Source organism: Lampetra fluviatilis, chromosome 19 (assembly GCF_964198595.1).
Source record: "Lampetra fluviatilis chromosome 19, kcLamFluv1.1, whole genome shotgun sequence".
Taxonomy (NCBI): Eukaryota; Metazoa; Chordata; class Hyperoartia; order Petromyzontiformes; family Petromyzontidae; genus Lampetra; species Lampetra fluviatilis.
Genome location: NC_136293.1, coordinates 11,649,751 through 11,676,476, shown reverse-complemented (window position 1 = coordinate 11,676,476; position 26,726 = coordinate 11,649,751). Strand labels below are relative to the sequence as shown.

The 26,726-nt window shown below is 49.1% G+C and overlaps 1 protein-coding gene across 1 annotated transcript; it reads left to right on the top strand.

Annotated features, from left to right (window-relative positions):
* The first annotated feature begins 905 nt into the window (after positions 1-905).
* On the top strand, positions 906-13,813 carry RASL11A (RAS like family 11 member A). The gene is made up of 4 exons (XM_078865068.1): positions 906-1,667; positions 5,631-5,687; positions 6,612-6,688; positions 10,649-13,813. Exons 1-4 carry the CDS (start codon positions 1,505-1,507, stop codon positions 11,192-11,194), a joined length of 843 nt encoding a protein of 280 aa, XP_078721194.1. The 5' UTR covers positions 906-1,504; the 3' UTR covers positions 11,195-13,813.
* The last annotated feature ends 12,913 nt before the right edge of the window (positions 13,814-26,726 follow it).

Sequence of the window (26,726 nt, the reverse complement as noted above, 5' to 3'; positions counted from 1 at the left end):
CGGATACTACCATAGTTTTAAGAGACGACTTAACTATTCAACCAGATGGCACTCCATATACGAATTACTGAATCCATCTGTTCGGAGCATTGAGTGTTTCCCCCTTCCGTACGAATGTCGAATTTTCTCCGAGTCACCCACTCCGCTTTTCTTCCCACTCCGTGACCCAAAACTTAACTCGATCCTCATCATACTACAGAAGCAAAGCAGCTTTTGAGCCTGGTTATTACTAACCTGGATGATTGCCACCAGGGCTTGCCCGATGTTGTAGGTGTGCGACTGCCAGATTGGCCATGACATGGCCGTGCTGAGAGTACCCCGTGCACGAGTGGGGGTTTCTCTGGCTACGTCGGTCTCCTCCTCCCACGTTAAAGACAAACAATGACACGAACAAAATTAATGGCATTGGCTAAACATCCCATGATACACTACCCCCCCTCCCACCCACCCCCCCATAGCATCTGGAAACTCGGGGAGGCTTTCTTGGGTCAATAACAGACGTGACTATGCATGCATACATGAAATGTGCGCTGTGCATTCGGCAAAACACAAACACGTGTCATACTTGTCAGTTACAATTACGCGACGATTCTGCAGATGATACAGCTCAAGACTGAAAATGTTGAAATCCTCAACTAGTTTGAACCGAATTTCCTCAAACCATCCTCCCTCCAAACAAACCATATTTAAGATTGCTTCGCGTACACAAATGCGCTTTGCGCTTCCAGCTCACTCTAAGCACCGTAAATTGGCGTGGCTTGCAAGCAGAGGGGAACTGGATTCGTGACTCGTGGGTGGGGGAGGAGAGAGTTGCAGAAGCCATTGGCTGGGGAGAGACAGGGGGAGAGGCGGGCCCCGTGTGCCGAGCCTCTTAAAGGCAGCTCCACGCATTTCCCGTCGCCTCACATTTCACAACAATCGGAGCTGGGGGTGGTGGCTGTGCCGGACTTACTCGTGAAAGTTAGCTCAGCAACAAGAAGGCGAAACGTCGCCAATTCATATCTAGCGCCGCCGTCGTCATCATCGATCCCCGGCCATATAAAGTCGTTTTTTCTTCTTCTTCTTAAAGCTTCGCAACAGCGAGTGCCGCGAATTCATCGCTCGTCCGGCGCGTTTTAATTTAGGCAAAGAAGCGCTGCGTTAAAAAAGAAAGACGAGACACCTGTTTTTTGTTATGCGTTTCTGTTCTTCGTCTTCAAGGCGGAAAGAAGTCCGTGGACAGTGGCGCCGAATGCACCACCGTGGGAAGGAGTGAAGAGTCGTGGCGCTTGCGGTTTTGGCGGTGTCACGGGCACTACGATAAAACGAAGTGGAACTTTGGACAGAAGTTGAGGAATTCTCTCACGACAAGACAACCTTGGGGCGCTCGGAGGCGTCGCGGGCGGTCGCGGTTTGGAGGCGAGCGGCGGCAGGAGGGGGAGGTCAAGGCGGGACAGGGGGCAAGCCAAGGGGCAGGGCAAGGCAAGGGAGCAAGAGAGGAGGGGGCAGGGCAGGTCCCCGGGCCATGCGGCTCGTCGCGGCTATGTCTGGCCCAGGCAGCGGAGCCAACTCGTACCTCGCTCCCATCGCGGAGCACCAGGGGGGCCCTGCGAGCCCCGAGACGCCCGGGGGGGCGGCGCGGGACGTGCGCATCGCGGTGCTGGGAGCCGGGGGAGTCGGCAAGACCGGTGAGAGTCTGAGTGGGTGAGAGGGTGAGAGGGTGAGTGGGTGAGAGGGTGAGAGAGTGAGAGAGTGAGAGAGTGAGTGGGTGAGAGAGTGAGAGAGTGAGAGAGTGAGTGGGTGAGAGTGTAAGAGGGTGAGAGAGTAAATGGGTGAGTGTCCTAGTGGGTGACAGAGTGAGAGAGTGAGGGGGTGAGAGAGTGAGAGGGTGAGAGTCCTAATGGGTAAGAGTCTTAGTGCGTGACAGTCCTAGTGGGTGAGTGTCCGAGTGTGTGAGAGAGTGAGAGAGTGAGGGGGTGAGAGAGTGAGTGGGTGAGTGTCCTAGTGGGTGAGGTAGTGAGTGACTGAGTGTCCTAGTGGGTGAGAGAGTGAGAGAGTGAGAGGGTGAGAGTGTGATAGGGTGAGAGAGTGAGTGGGTGAGTGTCCTAGTGAGTGAGAGAGTGAGAGAGTGAGAGGGTGAGAGAGTGAGTGGGTGAGTGTCCTAGTGGGTGAGAGAGTGAGAGAGTGAGAGGGTGAGGGGGTGAGAGAGTGAGTGGGTGAGTGTCCTAGTGAGTGAGAGGGTGAGAGTCGCAAGGTCGCGTACCGCACGGGTGTTCGGGACGGGTTCAGAGTTGGACGCGACCGGCACACTCACGGCACTGCGTCCCATCGCCGACCGCCACAAATCTGCCGTGTGGTTAACTCGCCGCCTGCACCAAGTGCAGCTATTTGCGCACCGCGATGGGTCGCCGTTCTATTCTCTATGGATATTCACAAACCAGACCCTTTTTCACATTTCCGCCTGTACCCCAGTCCTCTGTGTACGGCGTTGTCCTCTGGTTTATAAATCGGCTGCATGAGCACGCTTACCGGTGTGCCGCCGGTGTAGCGTGCCACACAATGGGCAGCATTGTTTGAATTGTTGACTGCACAGCTTCGTGACAGACAGTCGTGGTACAGCAGTTGTTCTACGAAGGAAAGCTGTAGCGATTTTAACACCGTTTGAGTCGATATTTTAACCGACTTTGGAATGATTTAGCGCTTTCGCGAATGAGTGGTTTGGCTTTGGGGGTCAGTGACGCGGCCTAGCTGGAGCGCGGTCGCCGCGCGTCGTTGCAGAGGTTCGCGGTTCAAATCCAGCGGCCGCCCTGGTTATTACTGCGCCTGTGTAATGGCCATAATAATAAGAACACGACGCACCGCCTGCTTCACGGTGGGTGTTAACCATCCCTTGACGCCATTCGCAAGAGCAGGCCATTGTTCTGACGGCGTCAGCGTCCTATTTTGTCAAAATTCTAAAATTTCCCCGTAAATTACTCAATTGGGATGATACGCAGTGCAGCGACGTTGCTCCCCAAATGGCAGACTAATGCCCCAGGGTCACTCATGGAAATGAGTCTCATCCTGGTCTCTGGAGTTCTCACCCGGTTAGACAAAATAAACTTGAACTTCCTATGGGAGGGCCCCAGAGAAAACTCACGCACTGCCCTATGCTGGTCACACCTCGTAGCATCACGCCTACCACACCTGGCAAGCCCTGTTAGTCACCTATACCAGCACTGACGAGGCCTAACCGAGCTTAGATTCCAGCATCTGACGGTATCGTGCGCATTCGGAGCGATTTTGTGATAGGCAATTTAAATAAGTTTCAATTTTTTTCCCCTCCTCTCCTTTAATGTATCGAACTTTGGTCACGTGACATTGACCTGAGCTTGAGCTGCCTGACCAGGTCAGCCTCTCGAGAGAATGCGATTTGAGAGACCTGAGGTCATCTTGAACGCCAGCGCACGGTAATAAACGTTGTTAAAAAAACGTGAACGCACAAATCACCTGCGTCTGTGTGGGGGGCGAGGGGATGCAGGTGTGCACATTTACAGCCCTTTTTGTTGAATCCACTGCTGGATGAGGGCCTCCTCGCATCATGCCGGTCGTGAGGGATATTTCACAGGTGAAGGGCAGACAGCACAGACGTGTGGATGGGGAGCATAGTACCGTACGGACATTTATTTTTCTGCACTCGCCTTTTGCTGCCAAAGTAGCCCCGCAGCCCATCACGTCTGTTGCATGCACGGCGGCGGTCGCCTGTACGAGCGCTTCCCAGGCCCAGCCCGGCTTAGCTTCGCTTCTGACGTGTGTCGTGGCCGTGGCGGCGTTCCGAGCGATTCAGTCACATGGAGCGGTTGTGTCTTTAGAGTCGTTTTCATCACTGAGGGTTGATGCTTTCCATCATTTTGCGATCTTTAGGGTCTCTCATGGCATGTATCCCACCAACTAGAGCAGTTGTCCCCCCCCCTCCATAATTTTGACAGGGTATACAAACCATATGCCATGCCTCCTCCCACTCACCGCCTCCTTCAATTATCTTCATGGGCCCCCTTGACTCTACATAGTTCTTGTTCCATCACAGCTGCTTATCCCCCCCCACCACCACTCGCCCACACAGCCCGACCCACACACCTTCCAAACGTCTTCCCACACACCCAACTACTCATGAATACATCATTAGACCTACTTTGCCAGTACCAAAATATAATAATTGGGTTTTACCCCTTTTTTCTGGCAAACAAAATTGAAACCTTTTTACAAGGATTAACCACAATACTTGCAGTCGAAATTGGTGTGGACCAATCAGTTTCAAGGACAATGCATATATTATCAGTGTGTTTTTGTTTGCATTTCGACTGCAAGTATTGTGGGTAATGCAGACATGAATCCTTGTAAAAAGGTTTCAGTTTTGTTGCCAGAAAAAAGGGGAAAAATCCTATTATTATACTCATGCATAATAATACTAATACAGGGTGATCCACGTAGAGATACGCCCACGGATTTCTAAAGAACCATCTCTTACTTGATTCTCGCTTCTCGAATTAGCACGGTTGGCTACGTACGGTGCGAAAGAAGTTCAACCCACGTGCATGCATGCATGCATACTCAACAGCCGATTGTGAAAGCGATGGCTCCCGCATCTTATAGATTGGGAGAGTGGTGTTAGACTATTTAACGTGTATTGAGTGTGGTTGGAGACACAGAGGTTTTTAGACCTTAAAAAAATGATTCACTACTTTCATGCCTATGTTAGAATCAGGATATGTATCTACACTGGAGGAATCCGGTTATCTATACATTGATCAACCGGTTAATTAGCGAGAATCTGACACGAAGTGAGCAAACGCAAGTTCCTTCCACTCTACATGACAATACCGATGTAACCACAGCTCTGATAGCAATGTCTATAAGCAAATTCCGATACAAATTCTGATACAAGCACACTTACATTTTAGTAATCGGCAACTTTTATTTTTCTTATAACAGTTGCTGATCACAGTGCCCAAATGACCCATAATGCTTCAGCAGCCAGTAACAAACAGCACTACCGAGGAGTGCATGAGATGAGCGGTGAATAAGTGTCTTCGAATTGAGCAAGGTCATGCCGACTTGCAACTCTCCCCGTGGCAGAGTGGGCGCGGGGAAGGAACACGGAGAGAGACGATGGGAGGCGAATGTCAAAAGTCGAGCAGTGCGAGCAAAAGAAGCAGAAAAATAAGTCTGCGTGTTTAATCGATTTATCTACAACGCGGCGATAACGATAATAACGACGATGATGATGATGTTTTATTTCGATTTAAAGCTTTCGTGACTGCAGGAATTCATCTTGGTTTTTTCGGTAAAGTCACGTAGAAGGGAAGTAATAAAATAATATGTTTATTTTTATTATTTTATTACTTCCCTTCTACGTGACTTTACCGAAAAAACCAAGAAGATGATGATGATGGTTTAATCCGATCTGAGACGCACGCAAAGTTCGTGCGCCGGATCGCCGACGCAAGTCAGGGCACAAGTCAGAGGGGGGAGATGAACACGGAGGACGCGGCGGTAGGCGCAGCTTGCGAGCGGCTGTGCTTGGATCGAGCTCCGACTCTGCGCAGGTGCTTGCGATGCACGTCCGGCGCCCTCCTGACGTGTGCCCCTCGCTTGTGTTGTCTCTCCCGCAGCGTTGGTGGTGAGGTTCCTGACCAAGCGTTTCATCGGGGACTATGAAGCCAACACCGGTGAGTTTGAGAACGCAAAGCCGCGCCACCCTGACGCTAAAAGTTCGCGGAGAAATGCACCGGGGGCAGTTGACCTGAAACAACCGTCACGTGACGTGACACGTCACAGCATTGCGGTGATCCGCACGCCTGTGATTCAACAGGCGAGTTGGTGGTCTCAGCCCGATCGTCAATGGCCTTCAAAGACAAAGATCCCCCGTATGGCCTTAACAGACTGTAGGGGCAAGTGCTGTTAGCGAGCACCTATGAAGTCGATAGCCCAATGGTGACAACATCGTTGGGCTAGACAGTGACAGAATGGACATGGGAGGACCTGACCAACTGATGCAGGCTCCTCAGGCCTGGCCTTTACCTTCGCGGCTGCAAGAGTCGGAGAGTTTGTCGACTTACCCCCATGATGCTTGCCACAGCATTCTTGCCATTCTCGTCGCAGAGTCGGTATCGTGGCTTGGTGATAGCGTACGACTGTTTAAAGACACTTTTTTACATGCTGGGCCTGACAGCAGAGATTAATGTGCAAGAATTCATCATCATTAGTCACACTCTATCCACGGCATGATCATCAAATCTTTATTTAACCAGGTTAGAGCTCACCGAGAACAAAAGTTCAAATTTCAAGGGAGACCCAGGTCACAAAGCTACGGAATAACACATGTGCTCTTGTACACATTCACAATTCAAAAACCAGTATTCAAGATCCAACATGTACAACAAGTCACAATAAAGCGTCGCAGCGGCTAAACGCAAACTCTCACTTTATTTTCATTTCACGATGGATCGATGCATGTTTAACGACGTCTTCCAGAACCTGTTGATACATTGTACTCCGTTACTGAATACATTTTGAGATAAATGTCTGGCTGTGTGGCGATTGACACATGTACAGAGATGCTCATCGGCCGCTTTTGTCGTTCACTCCCAAAGGTAACCTTTACACAAGGCACGTACAGGTGGACGGAGAGCAGCTTCTGCTGCAGATGCAGGACACACCTGGAGTCCAGGTACGGACACGAACACGCATCCCGGACAATTTCAGTGTCATCGTATATAGCAAGGGGCGGCGACCACAATAACAATAAGAGACATTTTTTTGTCGAATTTGGTAAAAAAAAAAAAATCAATATTTCAAGAGCCGCGATGCCCTTGGTGAATACGAGATGGTGGTCATGAATAGATGATGGTCACGAAGCAGTCCTTAAAGAGGTGCACGCGATTCCGGGTCCGCAGGTTACTGACCCCTTTAAAAAGGAAAAACAACTCTCCGACGTATTTCAGCGTTGGTACTGCGTGATGTTTCGGCGCGACGTCCGACGGTTCGCTCCCAAATCTCGTCCTCAAAGACGCTCCCCGGCGCGACAGCTTCTTTGCGAACCGAATCGAGGTCGGGGCAAAAAACGTCGGGCGTCCCGCAGACCGTCACGCGGCACGTGACCCCCAACCGACACGCGGCACGTGACCCCCAACCGACACGCGGAACGTGACCCCCAACCGTCACGTGGCACGTGATCCCCAACCGACACATGGCACGTGACCCCCAATCGTCACGCTGCACGTGACCCCCAACCGACATGCGGCACGTGACCCCCAACCGTCACGTGGCACGTGACCCCCAACCGACACGTAGCACGACCGCGGAAATCTGAGCAGTAGGTCCCGTTTTAAAAGTTTGTTATGGGCAGCAATTTAGGACATTTCCCCACCCCCCCCCCCCCCCCCCCCGCTAAGTTGATACGATTGGCAAGCGTTAATGGCCTCTTACAGAGAGCCCATTTATTTATGCGCAGATTGCAAATTCTGACTTTAACCTCCGGCAGAAAGTCCCGCACACCTGGCCGCGGACAGACGGGACCGGCTGCTGCGTCGGAAACAAAGAAGGGCTCTGTTTGACCGCGGCCAACGCCGCAATGCAGCGGCGGCTTAACTTGCAACTGAAACAAAGCGCGTTGTTGGGTTGGACAATACTTTAGCTGTGCACAGCCTCGGGCCGGTGAGGCCCCCCCCCCAGCCCAACCCCCGCTTTTACAGAACATCGCACACTGGGCCAGCATATTTATAGGGCTGCCATCCAAGCCATACACACCTTCCTGTAAAGTACATTTTATATCGTGCTCAGCAGTTTCTGTAAGAAGAAAAAAGTAAACATGTGCCCCGTGCCCAAACGTGGAAATGAAACTTGGACACTGCCCCCTTCTATTCCATTCTGAAAACTCCACGTTCCTGTGACAGGCAGCAGTATTTCAGTAGGTTATGATTTGAAACCACAATTTTTTTCATTGGCAGGCCTAGTACTCTTCTGACACCCAAAAAGGAAATTAATTTTGCATGCAAATTAATTTGAAAACCAGCAAAACATCGGGAGGTGTTTTTGTTGGCGCGAATCAAAGGAGTGAGCACAGGCATAGAGGCAGGCATTCATTTAATAACAGACACACAATGTTTATGAAGTGCTTCATTAAGATGTGGCATTGTGACCTCAACAACACTTCTCTCTTATAATACCAGCCACTCTTGTTTAGCCCTTTTGTCAATCCACTTTTGGATTAGGTTCTCTCCGCACCATGCCGGCTATGGGGATCATCCGACCATGCTTCAACATATCGCACAGCGCGGGTTAGCGGAGGTGGGGGTAGCATAGACACGGGAACATAGACATACAGTACAACAGTTTTTTTTGTTGCACCGCCCTATGCTGCCCAATTCACAGCGCTGCAGCTCAATTGCAACGTGTGTGTCCACGGCTGTCACCCATCCAAGTAAAATCGCCAGCCGCAACCCACGCTGCTCAGCTTCTGAAATTGGACGAGATGGGGCGGCGTTCCGGACGATTTGTCCGTAGGCTTGCTCACTGTTACTGAACGAGTAAATGGACACCGGGTGACAAGGGCCCACAGCGGGGTTCCAATAGAGTTGCTCAGAGCTGGGCACACGACACGGTCAACCAGATTTTAACCGCCGTGGCCCCGGTCGCAGCGCATGAATGGCGCGCATTGTGCACAGATCTGGGTTGCGGCTCCGAAGGTAAATGCGATGGGATGTAGCGACGTTGATAAATGTCGGGGCCTAGCTTCTTACGCAACGGCAAGGACGCAGTGGGAGCCTGCCGCTCGCCAAATGTGGTAGGAAAATGGTGGGGGGGGGCGGGAGGGGATTTCGTAGGCAGTGCCTGCTTTTTTTTGGTTCGGTGACGTCGAAACCGTGCGAACATCGTACGGTGCTCGTATAACGCAGTGACGATGGCTCAATGCACCAGCTGTACATATTCAGGTCGTAACATTACCGTATGTCCTGCAACGCTCATATATATAACAAAAAATACGTCCAGTAAAGCATAGACGAAGCCGATGTTCTGGAACGATGAGGCAGTCAGTCAGCCGTTCATTGTACCGGATATATTGCACCCCCCCCCCCCCGTCTTGTTGACGTCTGTGCGTCTACGGTGTTTATTCCCATCATAAAACTACGATAAACCAATATCGATGTGTTTTTGTGGAAGAAATACACGCCGGGGAAAAACGCTCGTGGCAGCAAGCTGAGGGCGCAGCAGCGTGCTCGCGTCTTAGCAAGCAGGATGTTGTGACTACGGCAAAGATATTGTAATCGTTGCCAGTCGAAGGCGACCGGCAAACTTATTGTGGCGGTGAGGAATTTTCAGACTCACGATGACCACGACAGACTTCCCAACCCTATCCATTTTAGCGGTAGGCTGCAGATATTTACACACCCACACTCCCCCCCATCCATTTTCCACACGCCGATTCTCAAATATAATCATTAAAATAATAATTTAATTAATTAAATATGCATTTGTTTTATTGTCAGCAGAAAAAGGGGTTCAAAGCACAACAGCCGACTGCCTATAAAATCCTATATGGATAGGGTTGGAAAGTGCGCTCTGCTGTCCTTTGCTGTGGTATAAATGTCTCACTTGCTAAAATGTGGTGGGCCCCAGCTTGTTTGCCATGTATAGCGATGGTGTTTATTCCAAACACAAAAACTACGATAAACAAATATCAATACCCTAATGAGCAAATCATGGGCAGCATGGCAGTAGCATATGGTGGTTAGCATGGGCCCTTGTGCAAGGAATTCAGTTGGGCCGCTGTATAATGTACATACGTATGTTGTAGTTAGTTTAACACGAAGGCTTTCGCGACCCATATTATCCATAAGAGGATTGTGGGTTAGATGGAGTGAATATAAATGTGTCGTTAAACCCGCCACCACCCGACACAGCCAATCAGCAAGGTTTCCAATGAGTAATCCATGTTGTGGTTTTAATCTCCAACATACTGGTGTGCTATACTAATTGGCATGTTCTGTTTTACGTGACAAACCATTACTTGTTGGCTGTCAGGTGGTGGCTGGTTTAACGACGCATTTAAATTTACGCAATCTAACCCTAAACATCTCTATTATGGAATGTTGAACCTGTTTCGCACCCTACGTAGCCAACCGTGCGAGCTTTGTAGGCCCACTTTGTAGTCCTGCACCTGGAGCCGCTGTCAGGCTCATGGGTGCAGGCTGCACTGCCGATAGCTTGACCACTGCAGGATGACACTGCACGTTCTTTTCATTGTTGTTGCTAGCCTGTGTCTACCCACTGGCTGGGAAAAAGCCTCACTCATTTCCTCCGATTCCTTCTTTTCCTCAATGTTATTCGTGTCCAATAGTGGCCTCCGAATTCTAAGACGTTGTCTCGCTGCTTCCATCTCTTCTGCTGCTTTCCTCTGCTCCTTTTCCCTTTAATTGGTATCCACCCGTTAGTATAGTCACGGCAACACCGCACACAGTACACGAAATACACGCGGGGGTTATCCGTTGGGCTCTCATTAAACTTAACGGACGTTCGCACCACCACATTGGCTCTCCTGTTTGTGCCTGGTAGGGGGAGGGGGAGCTCGAGACCTCGGTGTTTACGTGGCCCCTCGTTCACCCCCCGCCCCCCAACCCCCAATGCGCAGGTCATCGGCGACACGCTCTGCTGCCACGAGGTCGTGTCGCGCTCCTTCCTCTGGGCCGACGCGTTCGTGCTGGCCTTCTCCGTCACGGACCGCCAGAGCTTCCGCCACATCCGCCGCCTCTACGAGTGCATCTGCCACGCACGGGGCCAGCCCGCCGCCGTGGCCCCCTCGCCCGGCGCGGGCCTCCCGCAGGGTCCCGTCGTGGCGGTCGTGGGCAACAAGACGGACCTCCTGCACGCCCGCCAGGTGGACGCGTCGGAGGGCTGGCACCTCGCCAACGAGCTGGGCTGCGCGTTCTACCGAGAGGCCTCGGCCGCCGACAGCTGCCACGGCGTCGCCGAGGCCTTCCTGGGACTCTTCCGCGAGGTGTGCAAGGGGCAGGCGGCCGGGAACGGTGCCCGTAACGGCGGCGGCGGCGGCACCGGCGGCGAGAAGAGGAAAGCCAGCCTCGTCATCCCGCGGCCAAAGTCGCCAAACATGCAAGACCTGAAAAGGCGCTTCAAGCAGGCGCTCACCTCCAAAGGCAAGATGGGATCGTCGTTTTGAGGTTGGCCGTGCGAGGAGAGACTGCACGCGATGAGACTCGGCCCAGTGCCACTTTTTTGTACAAAGGAATTTCCGAAGCTGGGGCTACGCTGAAGAGGTCACGTTCGTGGCTTTGTGCTGAGAGCAGGAAGAGAGGACGTTGTACTTCTTGTCATATAAGGAAGTTTTTGGCATTATGGTGTTCAAACCTTTGGGTTGGATTTGTTGAAAAGTTTGTTCCGATGTTACACATAGGACTGGTGTATATAGTTTTGATGAAAACCCGAAAAAAAATAACTTTCCATTACTCCATCTCTGACCTTTACGATGCTTATATTGGCTGTCTCCTCGTGCGATTTGAATCAGACGCAATCACTCGATTGAGGAAACCGTGACAGTTTAAATGTTGCACAGGCCAATGTTAGGGAAAGCTTCTAGGGCATTCTTTAGTAGGTTTACCTGAAGCATCGACACACTGGTGTTTCGAGTTTAAAAGCTGAGTGCGTGCACACACGTGCAGGGTGAGTTTACAGCATCGGAGAAAGAACCCATGGCCATCGGAAGATCATTAGCCAAACATTCTAGGATTTCACTCCCTTTGCGAGTATCTCAGTTGTTGGCAAAGTTCATTGTGGGTGGCAAACAGCGTCCAGATTCATCTTCTTGGTTCTTTCGGTAAAGTCACGTAGAAGGGAAATAATAAAATAATAAAAATATAACAGAATAAAATACAATTCTCACGACGTTTCGCCACAACGCAAGCAGCCGTCCTCAGGTGAAGACAGCGTCCGAACATTCGGACGCTGTCTTTCCGAAACGTCGTGAGAATTTTATTTTATTATGTTTTATTTTTGTTATTTTATTATTTCCCTTCTACGTGACTTTCGCGAAAGAACCAAGAAGATGAATCCCTGCAGTCACGAAAGCTTTAAATCGAAATTTAAAGCGTCCAGATTTTGAGAAATTACGTACGGATATGATCCTACGTTCATTGCAATGCGTGCGTGTAACTTAATTTAATAAAATAGTGCCAAAATAGTGAACTTTTCATGGATACAAAATATTGACGCACGGATGACCTGATTTCGTTTCGGAAACATTTTGTCGTGCAGTGTTACGTTTCAAGCACGTGCTATTTTTGGTTAGTTTACATACAGCTTCGAGCAGTAAGTGCAAGCACATGTTCTAAACAATAATCGGACTTTTTTGCTCCCTTTTATGGAGAGCAGTGCGCTATAGCATGAGCTTATGCAATATTGGTACAAAACCCCCGGCCTTTTTAGGGAGGCTAAGGAAGTAAAAGTAGATTGTAGAGCTCTCGTATCAAATGCGGGGACTCTGCTAATGGCTTGGTGTTGCCCATCGTGTGCGCAGTTTCTATTTCACGCGCACAAGCAAGTTTGTATTGGTAAGCTGGTAAGGTTGCCTTAACGATCATACAAACGTCAAGGAATCTGGCATATATATAGCAGACTTTCCGCAGGTAATCTAAAATGCCTGTGAGGCTGTGGGGGCGGGAGGCAAAAAGTTGAATTTGGCCATTTTAATATGGGGGGGGGGAGAGGGAAAATTGATAAATAATTGGTTGGTTGTGTACACCCAATAAAATGTTTTTTTATTGAATATAAACTATACACATTGCACTTTTGTGAGGTACGGATGCTTGAAGCAAGTTTCTGTGCATTGTGTGTGCTCTTCTGCTACTCCTTGTCTAAATGTTTTTTTTTTAAAGGACAGTGTGTTATTTATAAATCATGGCCCAAGTGAGGGTGTTCTTTTACCAAGACGACGATCCGTTGTGGATTTTTGAAGGAAAAAAAAAGCAAGCACGTTTTTGTTTCGTTGCATATTCTAATAATTCTTCTGTAAAATATTTCGAGAGAGAGTTTTTTTTTAAAACACATGTTTTTGTATAGATTTTGTACGGTATGGTTCTAAAGCAACACGAAATCCTTGTACAGTATTTCGTTTTTCCCCCGCTCAAAATCACCTATCGCTCTTTCCGTGTGTACTTTGTGAGCTCCTGAATCGGCCTGTGTTTGTCTCGAGGGTCTCTGTGTATGCTTTTGTACGTTTTTTTTGCGCGCCGCTCGCCAATGCTTCCTTTTAAAAAGTTTTCATTGTGGGTGCGCGTATGTTCGGGTGCGTGCGTGCGTGTGCGTGTGTGCGTGTGCGTGGGTGGGGAGCGGTGGCGCGTCGCCCTATGAACCCGGCCACCCAAGTTCGATTCCCGCTCACGGCCAACACCGGTGACAATTATCTGAACCGGTTATGGGCCTCCCCTAGGTCGACTCGGCCTCAAATGAGTCCCTGGTGCGGTGTGTAAACATCGCCACTGTGGTGATAAAGGCGGCCGGGCGTGGTCCCGGCCACCCACCCTCTCGAGTGCCGTGCCGGCCTTCTATGGTGCTCGCTAACAGCACTTGCCCCTACAGTCTGTTAAGTTTGTACGGGGGACCTTAGCCTACGCGTGTGCATGTGATTTTCTTTCCACCCCATTCTTGCATATGGTCCAAGTTGCCTGCCCTTGTCTGCTGAGCGAGAGCCTGTTTAATAAAAACAGCTGTTAACTTAAACTACTGCTGCCTTATTCAAATTTCTTCCCCCCGCGTTCGACTCCAAAAGTTCAGAAATGCGATTCATAACAGACCCATACTCCTTTTTTTTTAAACGTTGCCAAGTACAATCCACTGTCAGTAAACGAGTGGCGTGGGCCACATGCATAGCTTGATGGCCAAAACAAGAGACTACCCCGACCACATTACACAGGGCCCAGGACTTTGAAGTCTGAATTCCATCCTGGCTGAGTTGCCAAAACAACGGTCGCATAAACGTTCAGGCTTTGTCACGAAATTACTTCTCGTTATTTCTCATAACCTCATCAACTCTGAGGCACATTTTACGACGACAACAAAAAAAACCCACCACGCCGTGTGAAATTTTTCATACGGAGAAAACTTGAACGAAAACTTTACCCTTGCTATTAAGATGATCTTTCACGAAAGATCTCAAACAATGTTGCACGCAAAGTCACCGTTTATAATAACAATTTAAGGCAATTTTATTGACACATTTGTTTTGTTTATTGTGCTCGTGCGCCAGTGTCAACGCAGCACCACCAAATAATTCGTGTTAGACAACGATTAGATCAGACGCAGCAATTGATCCTACGCGGCAATATATCTTACGCAATAATTATTCTCGGTGTGTAGAATATAATAATGAAATAGATAGAATGCTGCTGTAATGCTGCTGGCATTCACTCCCAGAAGGCCTTGGGGCTGATGGGCTGTGTTAAAAAAAAAACGATTTATTTTCTAGGTCGAGAGACAGATGTCATTCAATCAATCTCAGTTTTCTGTGGTAATGTCGCCCTCAAGAAAGTCGGCATCAGAGCAACAGGAATGAGAAAAGGGAAATCTGTCGTGCCCTCTGTGGCTAACTCCGACTGAGCCAAGTAAATTGGAGCCGCGCGCAAACTAAGTATATATTTTATCAAGGAGACATGGTGTCTGCTTATTTGTTTTGTTACATAACGGAATTAAAGCATGGACTTTATTGTGGAAATATAAATTTGTTGGCCATGAGGAGTGCAAATTATTTTCCACCTCCCCCAGAGATTCGACTCAATAGTAAATTAATACTCGTCTTGTTTTTTTTTCAATCTCTCTTTGGATTGATTCTCGCATTTTTCTGTCTGGCTTATACATTTTTTGTCCCAAATATAACACGAAGCGGATCGTTTGCGTACTCAGTAAACTTGCACGAAACGATAGAGATGGTTGTACGTGCCATTCGGTGCGCGTGTATCTCTCCACACGTTTGAAAATCGGCCAAAGCTAAATCCCCGATTAGTACTTTTGTACTCTTGAGCGATTAGTTTCGATCTTCAATCAGTGAACAAACACGGAGCCACAGTGCACACACGGGGTGGCACAATTTGTACACCGTGCTCCGTAAAGTAGAACCCATTGTCGGCTCAAGCCGTCGCCCTAAACCTTCCACGCCAACACGAAGCTAAGTGGATTAAATTGCTGCAGTTATGAAATAAATCCCTTGTCCACGGGAGGCCCCTTTTGACTCCCACCTTGTTCGCGTGTTTTTTAACGTCCCCTGCTGCCCTCCCCCCAAAAAAACCGGGGCAAAGAAAGATTGGGCCGAGTCGGGTGCGGGGCGAGCGAAGGTCCACACACGGGGGGGGGGCTGCGCAGAGCATTCCCTCGTGCCCCCCCCCCCCCCCCGCTGCATCTGCATTTACCTAGCGCAGTGCGAGTTGCAGGGCACTGCTCCATTGCGCGTTCCGCGAGCTCGCTCACAAAACAAGGCCCCATCACCTTGTCTGCGGGACAAACCCCGCGCTTATTATTATCATTATCAGTTACGGCGCGAGATCGATTGTCAAACTGAGCAGCACACCGCGATGAAGTTCAACACAATACCACTGACAGATGTCGGGACAAATCAAATCCTGCGCCCCCCCCCACTCCACTCCCAACACAGATGTCACATTTCCTGACTGTCCTAGGTCAAACCCAGACAGTTGGCAACCCTGCCCGCACAGCACAAATTTATATAAACCGTGTAAACATTTTCCGAATGTTCACATTGGTAGCTCATTCTGGCTGCACCTGGGTTAAGAGCGCTCCTGATAACTTAAAAGTGGCTCATTCTAAAGTGCCGCCCTGCAGTTTCATTCTTCAGTCACTGCTGGCAGTGACGGAAGGTCTAACGAGCGCCTCTAAAAGGGGATTTTGGCCTACTCTTCCACGCCAGTCGGATATCTTGGAAGCGGTCAGCGTACCCATATTTTATCCCACCACACCACGTGTCACTTGTCGACCAACTAACGATGGTGTACGCCACCATCCTTAGTGCTGCGTAGACACTCGGAGAAGGGGGGGGGGGTGTATTGATGATATTTTCCCCCATTGCTTCAACAGTCCCGCCAGGAAATCAAACCGGCGACTTTTGTATCGCAATAAATTAAAATAGCTCATTAAAATCCAGGTCAATTCAAATCCAGGTCAATTCAAATCCAGGTCAATTAAAATCCAGGTCAAGAGTCAACCCAGCCGCGCAGTTTATAAAACGAGTACCGGCTTTATTGAAAACTTGTCAAGGTTATCTCGTGGATTGATCTGGCCCCCGCCATAGGCATGTGGGAATTCCATGCTGGTTCACGGCTGTACACAGGAGATGAGCACGTACGCAACAATACAACTCACTTTGACCGGAAGAGTGAAACAAATTTCACTCTGGTTGCATTTTTGAATGCTAAGTCGCCTCTGAGATATAGGCAAGTTTTATATTAATCTTTCACCCTATCAGACATCAACGAATTATTTACGTGGGGCTGCATTAATAGATGGGGTTTGTCTTTTTTTTATATAATGGCACGATTTCCTATGCACTGGGCGATAATCCGTCTCTCTGCCAAAACCGGAACAGCTCAGCCTTCCTGGCTCTGCTAATAACCTGTCTAGACGAAATACAATCTTTGCCAATGCCAAGTTTTTTTTGCCGCGCGCTAATTCCTGCGGCTCGCCAGAGGAGAGACCGACGGAGAGAGACAGCCGACAAACGGGCGACGTACAGAAGACACGGACAAGATGAAATTTCATCTTCGACAGTCAAGAAAGGTCACGCGGAGGTCAAAACGATGGCAAGGTCGTGGCCGTGATGTGCTCGGCAAACACTCGCGGCTTTGAAGCGAACCATTTCCCAGTGTTTACTTTAGTCAGGCATTTCATACAGTGCATGTCATTTCATACAATTTCTCTCCTGCGTTGCGCGGAAATGAAGCCCGTTGCAAAACATAAACAGCGCATTTATCGCGATTAGCCACATTAAAAGGGCATAAATTCAAGTAGTTGTTTTTGAACATTATCTTCCCCATTTCAACTTCAGAGCAAACAGCATAACCCACGCACATACTCGCTCGCTTGTTAACATTTTATGAAAACAAACATTTGTAATTATGGGTTTTGTTTACAGGCACCTTGTGACCTTGACAGTTGCAATGGTGTCTTTAATTCCACCCCCCCCCCGATAATTATTGTATATTCCAATAATGTTAGGTTGCTGCCACGGTGCAAAGGTTGACACACACACACATGATTTACAATCTCCTGATGCGACCGTTTGAAACAATGGGGCAAGTTCTTTCACTACCCCGCCTGGGTACACATCAAGTCAACGGGCAGGAAAGTTCCCACCTCTTCCAAAGACATCTGGCCGGGATGGAAGAGTAGGCCAAAAAACCCTCCAGAGGGGCGCTCTGAAGCTCCATCGTAGTAGAGACCCTTCTGTCAGCATTGACACGAGGAAGCAAATTGCAGGACCTGTAACATAACCACTCATGCAATTGGCATTATGTCTGAGAATAATAAATAAATGTCCGGAGCTTCAGAGAACGGCCGCAGAAGGTAACGACTTCTAAAATAATGTCAAAAGATTTTTTTTCAAATTCACACTATGGGCACACTTTGTATATACCCTGCAATGCGTGTTTGTTTTAAGTCTCGGAGCTGTAAGGTAGACAAAATAAGTGAAACTACAAATGTGATATGGGTCTTCGGGTAGCAGTCATTGATGACTCATCTCCACTTCAGGCCCTGAATCTGGTCACTTGAGAGACTAAACTCACACCAATTTTCACCCGGTCAAGCACGTGGAACCCTGCCTCTAAAAGCCTGAGGGATGAACCACAACATTACAACCAATGTCATTATCACTAAGAATTGAATGCAATTACCAAAATACAGTCATTCACTTTAATATTTAGGTAAAAAAAAAACCGGTGTAATAAAAATGAAAAAAAAGACATTTGCCACACAAGTTGGCAGGAAGACTGCACTGCTTATGTAGAAAATAACAGAGGCCTCTTGTCATTAATAGCCCAATGACAAGCCCCGCTTGCAGCTTGTTGATCCAAAGCAGCCCGTGCTCGCTGGCCATGGCTCTGGCCAGGAAGAGCACTGGTCAGGTCTGTGTCCGGGCGGGCGAATGACCCAACGTCCACCCTTTGCAAGAGTGAAACCCGACGTTGCAAAAGCCTCTGGCACGGTAAACATTTTGGTTTCTGTTGAGCACAGCTGCCCAATGCCAGCAGACTTTTTGAACAAATTAATCGGAGTTTTTTTTTTTTACAAATTCTAAGAAAATGATGTTTAAAACCACTCGGTGCCCAGTGGGCAAGGGGGACCGGATTAAATCTGTGCTACATCGAGCAAACCTTACTTTATTAGGGAAAGTGCCACTTTCTCGCCGATAAATCAGGTTATGCAACCCGGTTGCTCTTCCAGATGAGGTGAGGGCAGGGGGAGGGGAGACTTTTTTTGAGTTTTAAACAACTTTTATTGCCGCCAGCAGCAAAAGCACTGGAGGCGATTTCAATATGAAATACACAAAGTCACCAGCAAACAAAAGAAAACAAACGTTACAAATCGTTACAAATCCACGCGCTGTGGTGCTGAAAGCACCGCGCACAATACAAAAGAAAAGTCACGTGGTTGTGGGAGAGGGGAGAGGACTTTATTGTGTTCGTTGCTTGCTCAATGCGATGATTGCTGCCCGTGGTGTAATGCTCAGGCTACTGGACTTGCAATCCAGAGGTCGCCGATTCGATCTCCCGGCGCGGCATTTGAAACAATGGGACAGGTTTCTCAATTCCTTCTGCCTCGGTTCGTCCATGAGCAGGTTACGTACGGTGGGGCAAAATGTGGGTGCTCCAATCCACTTCCAAGAAGTCTGGCTAGTGTGGAAAGTAGGCCAAGTACTCTCTAGCGAGGGGCTCTTTAGAGCTCACTCGAGTGGAGGCCATTCTGCGAGCATTGGCGTGATAAACTCAAGAGCTGCACATTATCTATCTAAAGTGTGGCACCATTTCAAGACGTTGGACAATTGAGGTAGGGGACTTGGGTATCAAGTTAAATTGTCAGAACGAGGAGAGTACGAGAACGGCACAAACTGATTTTGAAGGCAGTTGCTTAACCATCGATATGAACTAAAAGTCCTCGCTCCAATTAAGCGTCTTCATTCAGCTAATTAAGCAACTTAAAAAAACATCGGAATCTGCTGTTTTTTCCCCTTTTGGTCAATTACTCAGACGCGCTTTAAAATTGGTGGCTGCCTGGGCCCGGCGGATATTCGCGTGCCGTTGTTTTTGTCTCCGAAGGTTCCGCAGCGGGCCTTTGTCATTGTGGACAGCAAACCAAAAATATAAAATAAAAATATATTTTTTAAAAACATTTGGTGTTGATTTGAAGCTTTCGTGACTGCAGGAATTCATACTCTTTGGTTCTTTCGGTAAAGTCACGTAGGCAAAAAAAAAAAAGTTATATTTAGCTTTTTATTTTATCACGTAGGTAGAAAATAATAATAATAATGTATAATTTCTTCTAAATAAAATATAAAATAATATAGTATTTTTCTTATCTATAAATTTATTTTTTACCTACGTGACTTTACCGAAAGAGCCCAAGAGTTTAAATATTTGGTGGCTGCCACCGTGACATTCTGGCTAGCGAAGGTGTGAACCCCCCTGTAGAGCCGACGATAATGCCATTGTCACCAAGCCGCGCCCCGTCACCTCCCCACAGCGGCACGTGCGGGAAGAGAGGGGAGCCTTGTTTTGTTTGCGTTATCCTGTTGAATCGAACAATCGAAACGGATCATTGGCAAACGATTACTTGACGACTGAACATCCCAACTCGACACTTCAAGGAGACAGCAAGATACAAATGAACACACGTCATCGAATGAGAGACGGTCAGTCCTCGGGAGAGAAGAAGCGTAAACGATGGAGTTTGGATTTTAAAGGGAAGGAGGGAGGGAGGAGGAGGAGGTACAGTATCTGGCAGTGCAAAAGGCCCGAAGGAATTCCGACGTGAGGGTCCAAAGTGAAAACGACTTTCACAACGTCCAACGAAGCACAGCATCGCTAACGTCTTCACGATATCGTACCGACAGCAGCAGTGACACGAAGCGTAAGCAAACTGAGTTAAAGTCAGAGAGCCTGAAGCAGATGAAGTGTCCCTAGATTAATGAAAACACTGTGGTGGGGGGGGAGGAGGGAACCAAACATCAGCTCGAATTTAAACAAAATATCTGTCTCGTCTGTATGTTCTCCTTTCTCATCTCGCTCCATCTCTGCCTCCCGTCTACATCGCTCTCGTCTCACTCCCTTGCTGTCTCTTGGCTACATCTCTGCTCTCATCTCGCTCGGGAGCTTGTACATCAAGGGGGGGAGGGGGCTGGGACAAACAAGATAATTTTTGCTTCGGGCCCCCGAATGCGTCAGCAACCGTCGCTGCACTCGGGACGGTGACGATGACGTCCTGGCCACGCACGACACGCACACCGTGAGCGCAGGAGAGATGGCAGGTGTCTCAAACTCACTCCGCTGAAGACTAATTGCCATCAAAATGGGCCAGCGCTGAATTTGCAAGCAGAGAAGCTTCAGCAGTTACCTTCATTTGTCTGCACGTCACTTGATTACGGTCTTTTTTAAAAGTTATTTACTGCGTTTATCTAGCCACACACGCAGTCATCATAATCGTCTTTATCAACAAGATGATGGAAGTTTGTGACTGTGCGCGACGGGGTGCGAGATGAATCTGCTTGATGTGCATCAAAGGCTCCACACACATATACCTTAACAGACTGTAGGGGCAAGTGCTGTTAGCGAGCACCTACGAAGGCCGGCACGGCACACGAGGGGGGTGGGGTGGCCAGCAAAACACCACGCCCGTAAAGGCCCACCCGATCACACGCGCACTGCCGTGCAAAGATCTTCCTCCCCGGGACGGAGAATCGCTCCGCGGAACGGAGAGGGCCCCAAAGCGAGAGGCCTCTGCCGCGTACGTCACACGGCGGCAACCCGAAAATGTTCCCAAAACGACGGTGGGGCGAGTGGACAAGTGTCACGACCACACCGAGTCATTTTAGCCACGTGATCCCCCCCTCCCTTTCGAACGATAGAAACGAAGGGGGCGGTGATGAAAAAAGTAAATCCCTGAGCTTGTCATTGACATTAAAATTATTTGACAGTAACGGTTTCAATGTTTGCGAAAGGGTCAATTTCTTAATCCGTTCTGTGTGTGTGAATATTGAAGGATGTCTGTATATCTTCTTGGTTCTTTCGGTAAAGTCACGTAGAATGGAAATAATAAAATACGTGACTTTACCGAAAGAACCAAGAAGATGAATCCCTGCAGTCACGAAAGCTTTAAATCGAAATTTGATGTCTGTATAGATATATAATTCTCTCGTACGTGTCTACGCTTGCATGTGAGACGCCGTCTCGGCGGTTGTGGCGCTACTGCGCTTTGATCCTGAACCTTGCACAGACCGCGCGGAATTTGGGATCGGAGCCTGGTCCGGCCCTCCCCGAGGTAACTCGGTCTACAACGAGTCACAACACCACCCCCTCCGCTTCTCCCCCCACCCCCCCCCCCATTTGTACCACTGTGTTTTGTTTTAAGTAATAGTTCTAAACCGTTCTCTGTTATACTGATGTGTGGAACATCACACAAATAAAGCGTTACATTTACATTGGCGGTGGTGCGCCGGCCCGAGCAGCAGGAATAACACTGCCCTGCAGAGGAGAGATGATATAACAGGCGACGTTTCGGGCAACGAACCTTGTTTCTAACAGATAATTGGATACTCTTTGTTTTTTTTTCGGTACAGTCACGTAGGTCAATTTTTTTTTAATCACGACGTTTCGGAGGCAACACAAGCTTCCGTCTTCAGGTGGCACCGTCACAGCAAAATTACCGTATAAAGTGGAGAGAACTCTAAGAGACACGAGGCTATATAGATAACTGGATGGTGAATTTCTACGCGGCAAAAGTTGGGCCAATTCCCCAAAACACATCGTCACGGAACGAACGATGCCCAACGAGCATCTGGATATCGTGCGGCAGTGCTGGTGTCAGTGCGCGCGTGTGTCGAGATGGATTCCCGCTGCCAGGCCAACACCAGTGACGATTATCCGATCCGGTCCTGGGCCTCCCCTAGATCGACTCAGCCTCTAATGAGAACCTAGCGCCACTGGGGAGACAAAGGCGGCCGAGCGTGGTGTTGACCACCCATCCCCTCGTGTGCCGTGCCGGCCTTCATATGTGCTACTCTCTAAAAGCACTTGGCCCAACAGCCCGTCAAAGGCTATACGGGGGATCTTTGTCTTTAGTGCCACCGATCCCCTCGTGTACCGTGTCGGCCTTCATAGGCGTCCCCTAACAGCACTTGCCCCAACGGTCCGTTACAGGCTATACGGGGGATATTTGTCTTAGTAAGTGTGCGTGGAGACCATGAGTGGCTCCAATGCAGAGCAAGACGATTTAACCTCACACCTCGTCGTCTTCACCACCACGGTGAGAAAGATGTACAGCAAGAGGTCCGACGGTTTTTTGTTTATCCTTGTTGTTGTTGTTGCTGCCGCTGCTGCTGTTGCACCACGTCCTGTGAGATTCTTCATGGAACTGAACTGAGTCAGGCTCACATCCTGCCCTCGATCACGTCACGTCGCCGGATTTTTCCCTGGCCCGAGCCGAGTCAGTCGAGGAGCAGCCTCAGAGATATGCGCGCGTGCTGTGATGTCGCTTGCTTATTTCAAACTTCGCCCAACACCCCCCCCCACCCCAGCCCGCCCCCAGCCGCCGTGTTTAAAATACACGGTGGAAAATCACAACACTGTAACATGTTTACATTTGAACGCTCTGTCCTGGCCGGTGCCTATGTTGATTGTTATAAATAACCATCTATTAAGATCACCGCCTTGAACACCGCTCCCCGTAGCAACGGAGAGGGCCGTGGGCTGGGAAGGAACGGGACGCGTATGCGGTGGATGGCTTCGGGCCAACGGGGCTTAGACCCCAAAGACAAAGATGCCCCACATAGCCTTGACAGGCTGGTAGGGCAAGTGCTGTTCGCGAGAACCTATGAAGGCTGGCACGGTACACAAGGGGATTGGTGGCCCCAAAGACAAAGGTCCACCATATAGCCTTTGAACAGACTGGTGGGGCAAGTGCTGTTAGCGAGTAGCACCTATGAAGGCCGGCACGGCACACGAGGGGGTGGGTGGCCTCAAAGACAAAGATCCCCCATATAGCCTTTAACAGACTGTTGGGGCAAGTGCTGTTAGCGAGTAGCACCTATGAAGGCCGGCACGGCACACGAGGGGGTGGGTGGCCAATACAACGTCCGGGCCGCCTTTGTATCCCCAGTGATGATGTTTACGGACCACTGCACCAGGTACTCATGTGAGGCTGAGTCGACCTAGGGAAGGCCCAGAACCGGTTCAGATAATCGTCACCAGTGTTGGCCCTGAGCGAGAATTAAACTCTGGTCGGCGGGTTCGTAGCGCAGCGCGTTAACCGCTGCACCACCGCTCCCCACGGCTGGTGGCCCCTCACAACCTATCCACCTGCGTTAGCGTTCAAACAAGCGCCGAGAGAGTGAAACTTCTGGAAGCCGGACCCGGCGAGACGCCACCGGTGAGTCCGTGTCGTCGGAGGCGTCAGTCGACCTTGTGGCGCATTGCTTTTTTTTAACGTTCTTTTTCTCATCGTTTCTTAAATATATCAGTTATTAGTTTCACTTTTTTTCTCACGTATTTATTATTGAACAAGAGCCCGGTGCAGACAGCGAGCATTGAGAGGAGGGGGGGGTACAGATATTTTGCGGACGATAGCCCAAGGCCAGTTGCTCACGGGACAGGGGAAAGGGAAGGAGGTTGGGGCTCTGCCCTGGGAGGGAAAGGTGAAGGAAAGGAAAAGATTCCTTATATAATTTAATTCATAAGCAACACACATATATATACATACACGTGACTTTCAAATGAGGCTCCACTCGCACGTGCAAATAGACACAGGTAATTAAACACGTTTCCCGAACTGAAACTCCTCGTGAAAACACCTTGAGAGTCTGCGAGGCTTTGCCGGGTAAAATAAAACTGCGCCGTTGTTGGTGTGTGTCTGTGTGTGTCTGTGTGTGTCTGTGTGTGTTGCATACAGTTCAGGCAGGCTTGCTCTGAGGTCACCATCCTGGGCTCTAAGCCAGAGCCTTATCTTGAGCTCCCTGCCTCCTGCACCTCTTGCTCTGTCTCATCTCCTGCCCGCTTGCAAACTCCATGCAGGGCTCATGAGCAACAGCTTGCTGGATACTTGAGCTCCAAATAAGGGAGGTCTGGATCCAGCCCTAAGCTCATCACCAATTTTCATCACCATGGCAAGCAGTAAAGCGATCCCCAAAGCTGCATCCTGTTTGGCACCTCAGAGGAGATGGGTGGAGCCATCAAACGTCCTGGCCCTGTTGGCTATTCTGGCTGGCACAGTCCCCGATTAAGAGAAGCTCTACCCGTGTCCAGCAGCATGATAATAGTACATCAGACTCTCGATTATCCACGCTAATAACGGGGAGGACGGCCGCGGATAATTGAAACATTTGTATAATTCAAAAATATACATTTCCGTAGATATCTATGCTAAAACACACTCATATAGGTGTCCATTATGTTTAAGTTAAGAAAATGTAGTCGATTTAGAACGAACACTACCGATCGACCGATCGGCGCGCGCGTTAAGTGATAACACTTTCCCGCTCCTGTGCAGAAGAGTCCGCCCACTACGTGGATAGCAGAGCCACGCCCATCAAAATCAATCAAACTCCACCCACTGTTGTAAATAGATGCAACTACTGTAGTGTAGAGGCAATCACCTGGATTTCGGATGAAGCAGATCACATATTTTTTCAGTTTAAGCACGTGACTTTTAATAGACATTTCTAAGAACAACAATGTGTAACTGTTTTTAGATTGTTAATTTGGGCGTTATTAATGTACGTAAAAAAATGTGGGGTGTGGTTCATCCGCAAATTGGATAAACCGCACGCGGATAATCGAGAGTCTGTAATTATAACAAAAGGGTGGCTTTTGCTAGATAATGGGCAGCGTTGGTGGAGGAATACGTGGCACCTGTGATCAGAAGGTGGAATCGAGATCAAAGTCAGAGAGCGAGGGGATCACTGGAGGTGTGAGCGGGGCTAGTGGCAGAATGGACGGTGCTGTGCAGAAGTGGGCGGGGCTGATAGACACATGCAGAAGCAATTGGAGAGAGGAATGAGGCAACTATATTCAGAATACTGCGACTAAGATAAAAGAGATGATAAGAGATGTATTTAGATGAGACACGAAGGACAGATCAGGATAGACATATAAGAGATGAGAGTTATAAGGGAGGGACGAAAGATGCATAGAGACAAATGCCTGTGGGTGCATCAATTACAACACGGAATTCCTCACTTACTAGGCCTGCACCCCCAATACCAACCCCCTAAACTTGATTTCAAAGATGCCGTGCATCGTTCATCGACGGTACGATTGCGCGACGCTGCGGGCGGTCTAAACTGATCTCCCGGAACGGGTTGGGCGGCACACGGGCCTTAAAGCTCGCGCCAATCCCTGCTCGAGGACAACCCGGCTCACAGCGGCGCATGCCCATTGAGAGTTAATGTGGCAGAACTGCACAAGGTGAGGGCTTGCTCATCGCTTCCGCCGGGCAGGGCGGGCAGGGCGGGTGGCGTAGTGGCAGGAGGAGGGGGGTGAGTTTGGGTGAGTTTTCTTCACCCCGACGTGCTCCCAAAAGTAATACCGCAGGGCGCTCTGCGTGACCGAGCCAGCAATGAGGGCGGTACGGCCGCCACAGCCGGGCACGCGAGGACATCTTTCCGGTGAACTTTCGCGAACGTCTTCCAAGCAGCCACGACATGAGCGGGGCGGCCAATTTGCCTGCGGCCGATGAAGTCGCGCCGAAAAATAAGCCCCGATTCTCGTCAGATCTGGGAAGTTCAGTGAGGTCGAGTGGGCTTGCTGCTCATGTGTTCGGATGGGGTGGCTATTTACAGTTTTCCAGGCGTTGCAGGAGTTGGGGCTGCGAGGTGTGGCCAGGAGATGGCTTTGCTGAGTGGCATCTCCTCGTTTGTGTGGGTGGGTTGACTGAGTAGTCTGGAGTACTCCGACGGAAAGTTTAAATTGAATTTTGCCAAACATCCCAAAGTACGATCCTCCTAAAAATGTTTGAGACGCAGAGAGACTTTCCAAAGTTAATAATCGGTACATATAGTGATATAATTTTTTTTACACATTCCCTTCCCTGTTATCCTAACAATATAATTTAACAATTGACCTCCGTTCATATATGAATTAAGTCGTTACACGCATGACACATGCCTGATAATTGCTAAACACGTCCCACGTGACTTAGCTTTGTTTCTGTTGTTGAAGGCTTGATAGGCCTCAACTTGGTACGGTACAAACGTGGCAAAAACATCAATCTAAATAAGAAAAATTATAAACAAAGTGGTCGCTAATTAACATTCCATGTACGTTTATAATTTTTTTAGCAAGACACATTTGGGAGAGAGATTAATGCCCCCTGGGTAAATATTTAAAATGTTGTTTTCCACAAACTGTGCTGTACTGCATCATATCTTCGGAGTCTAAATGCAAAGACAGAAAGGGTCGTGCACACAACTTCATTCCACATTAACA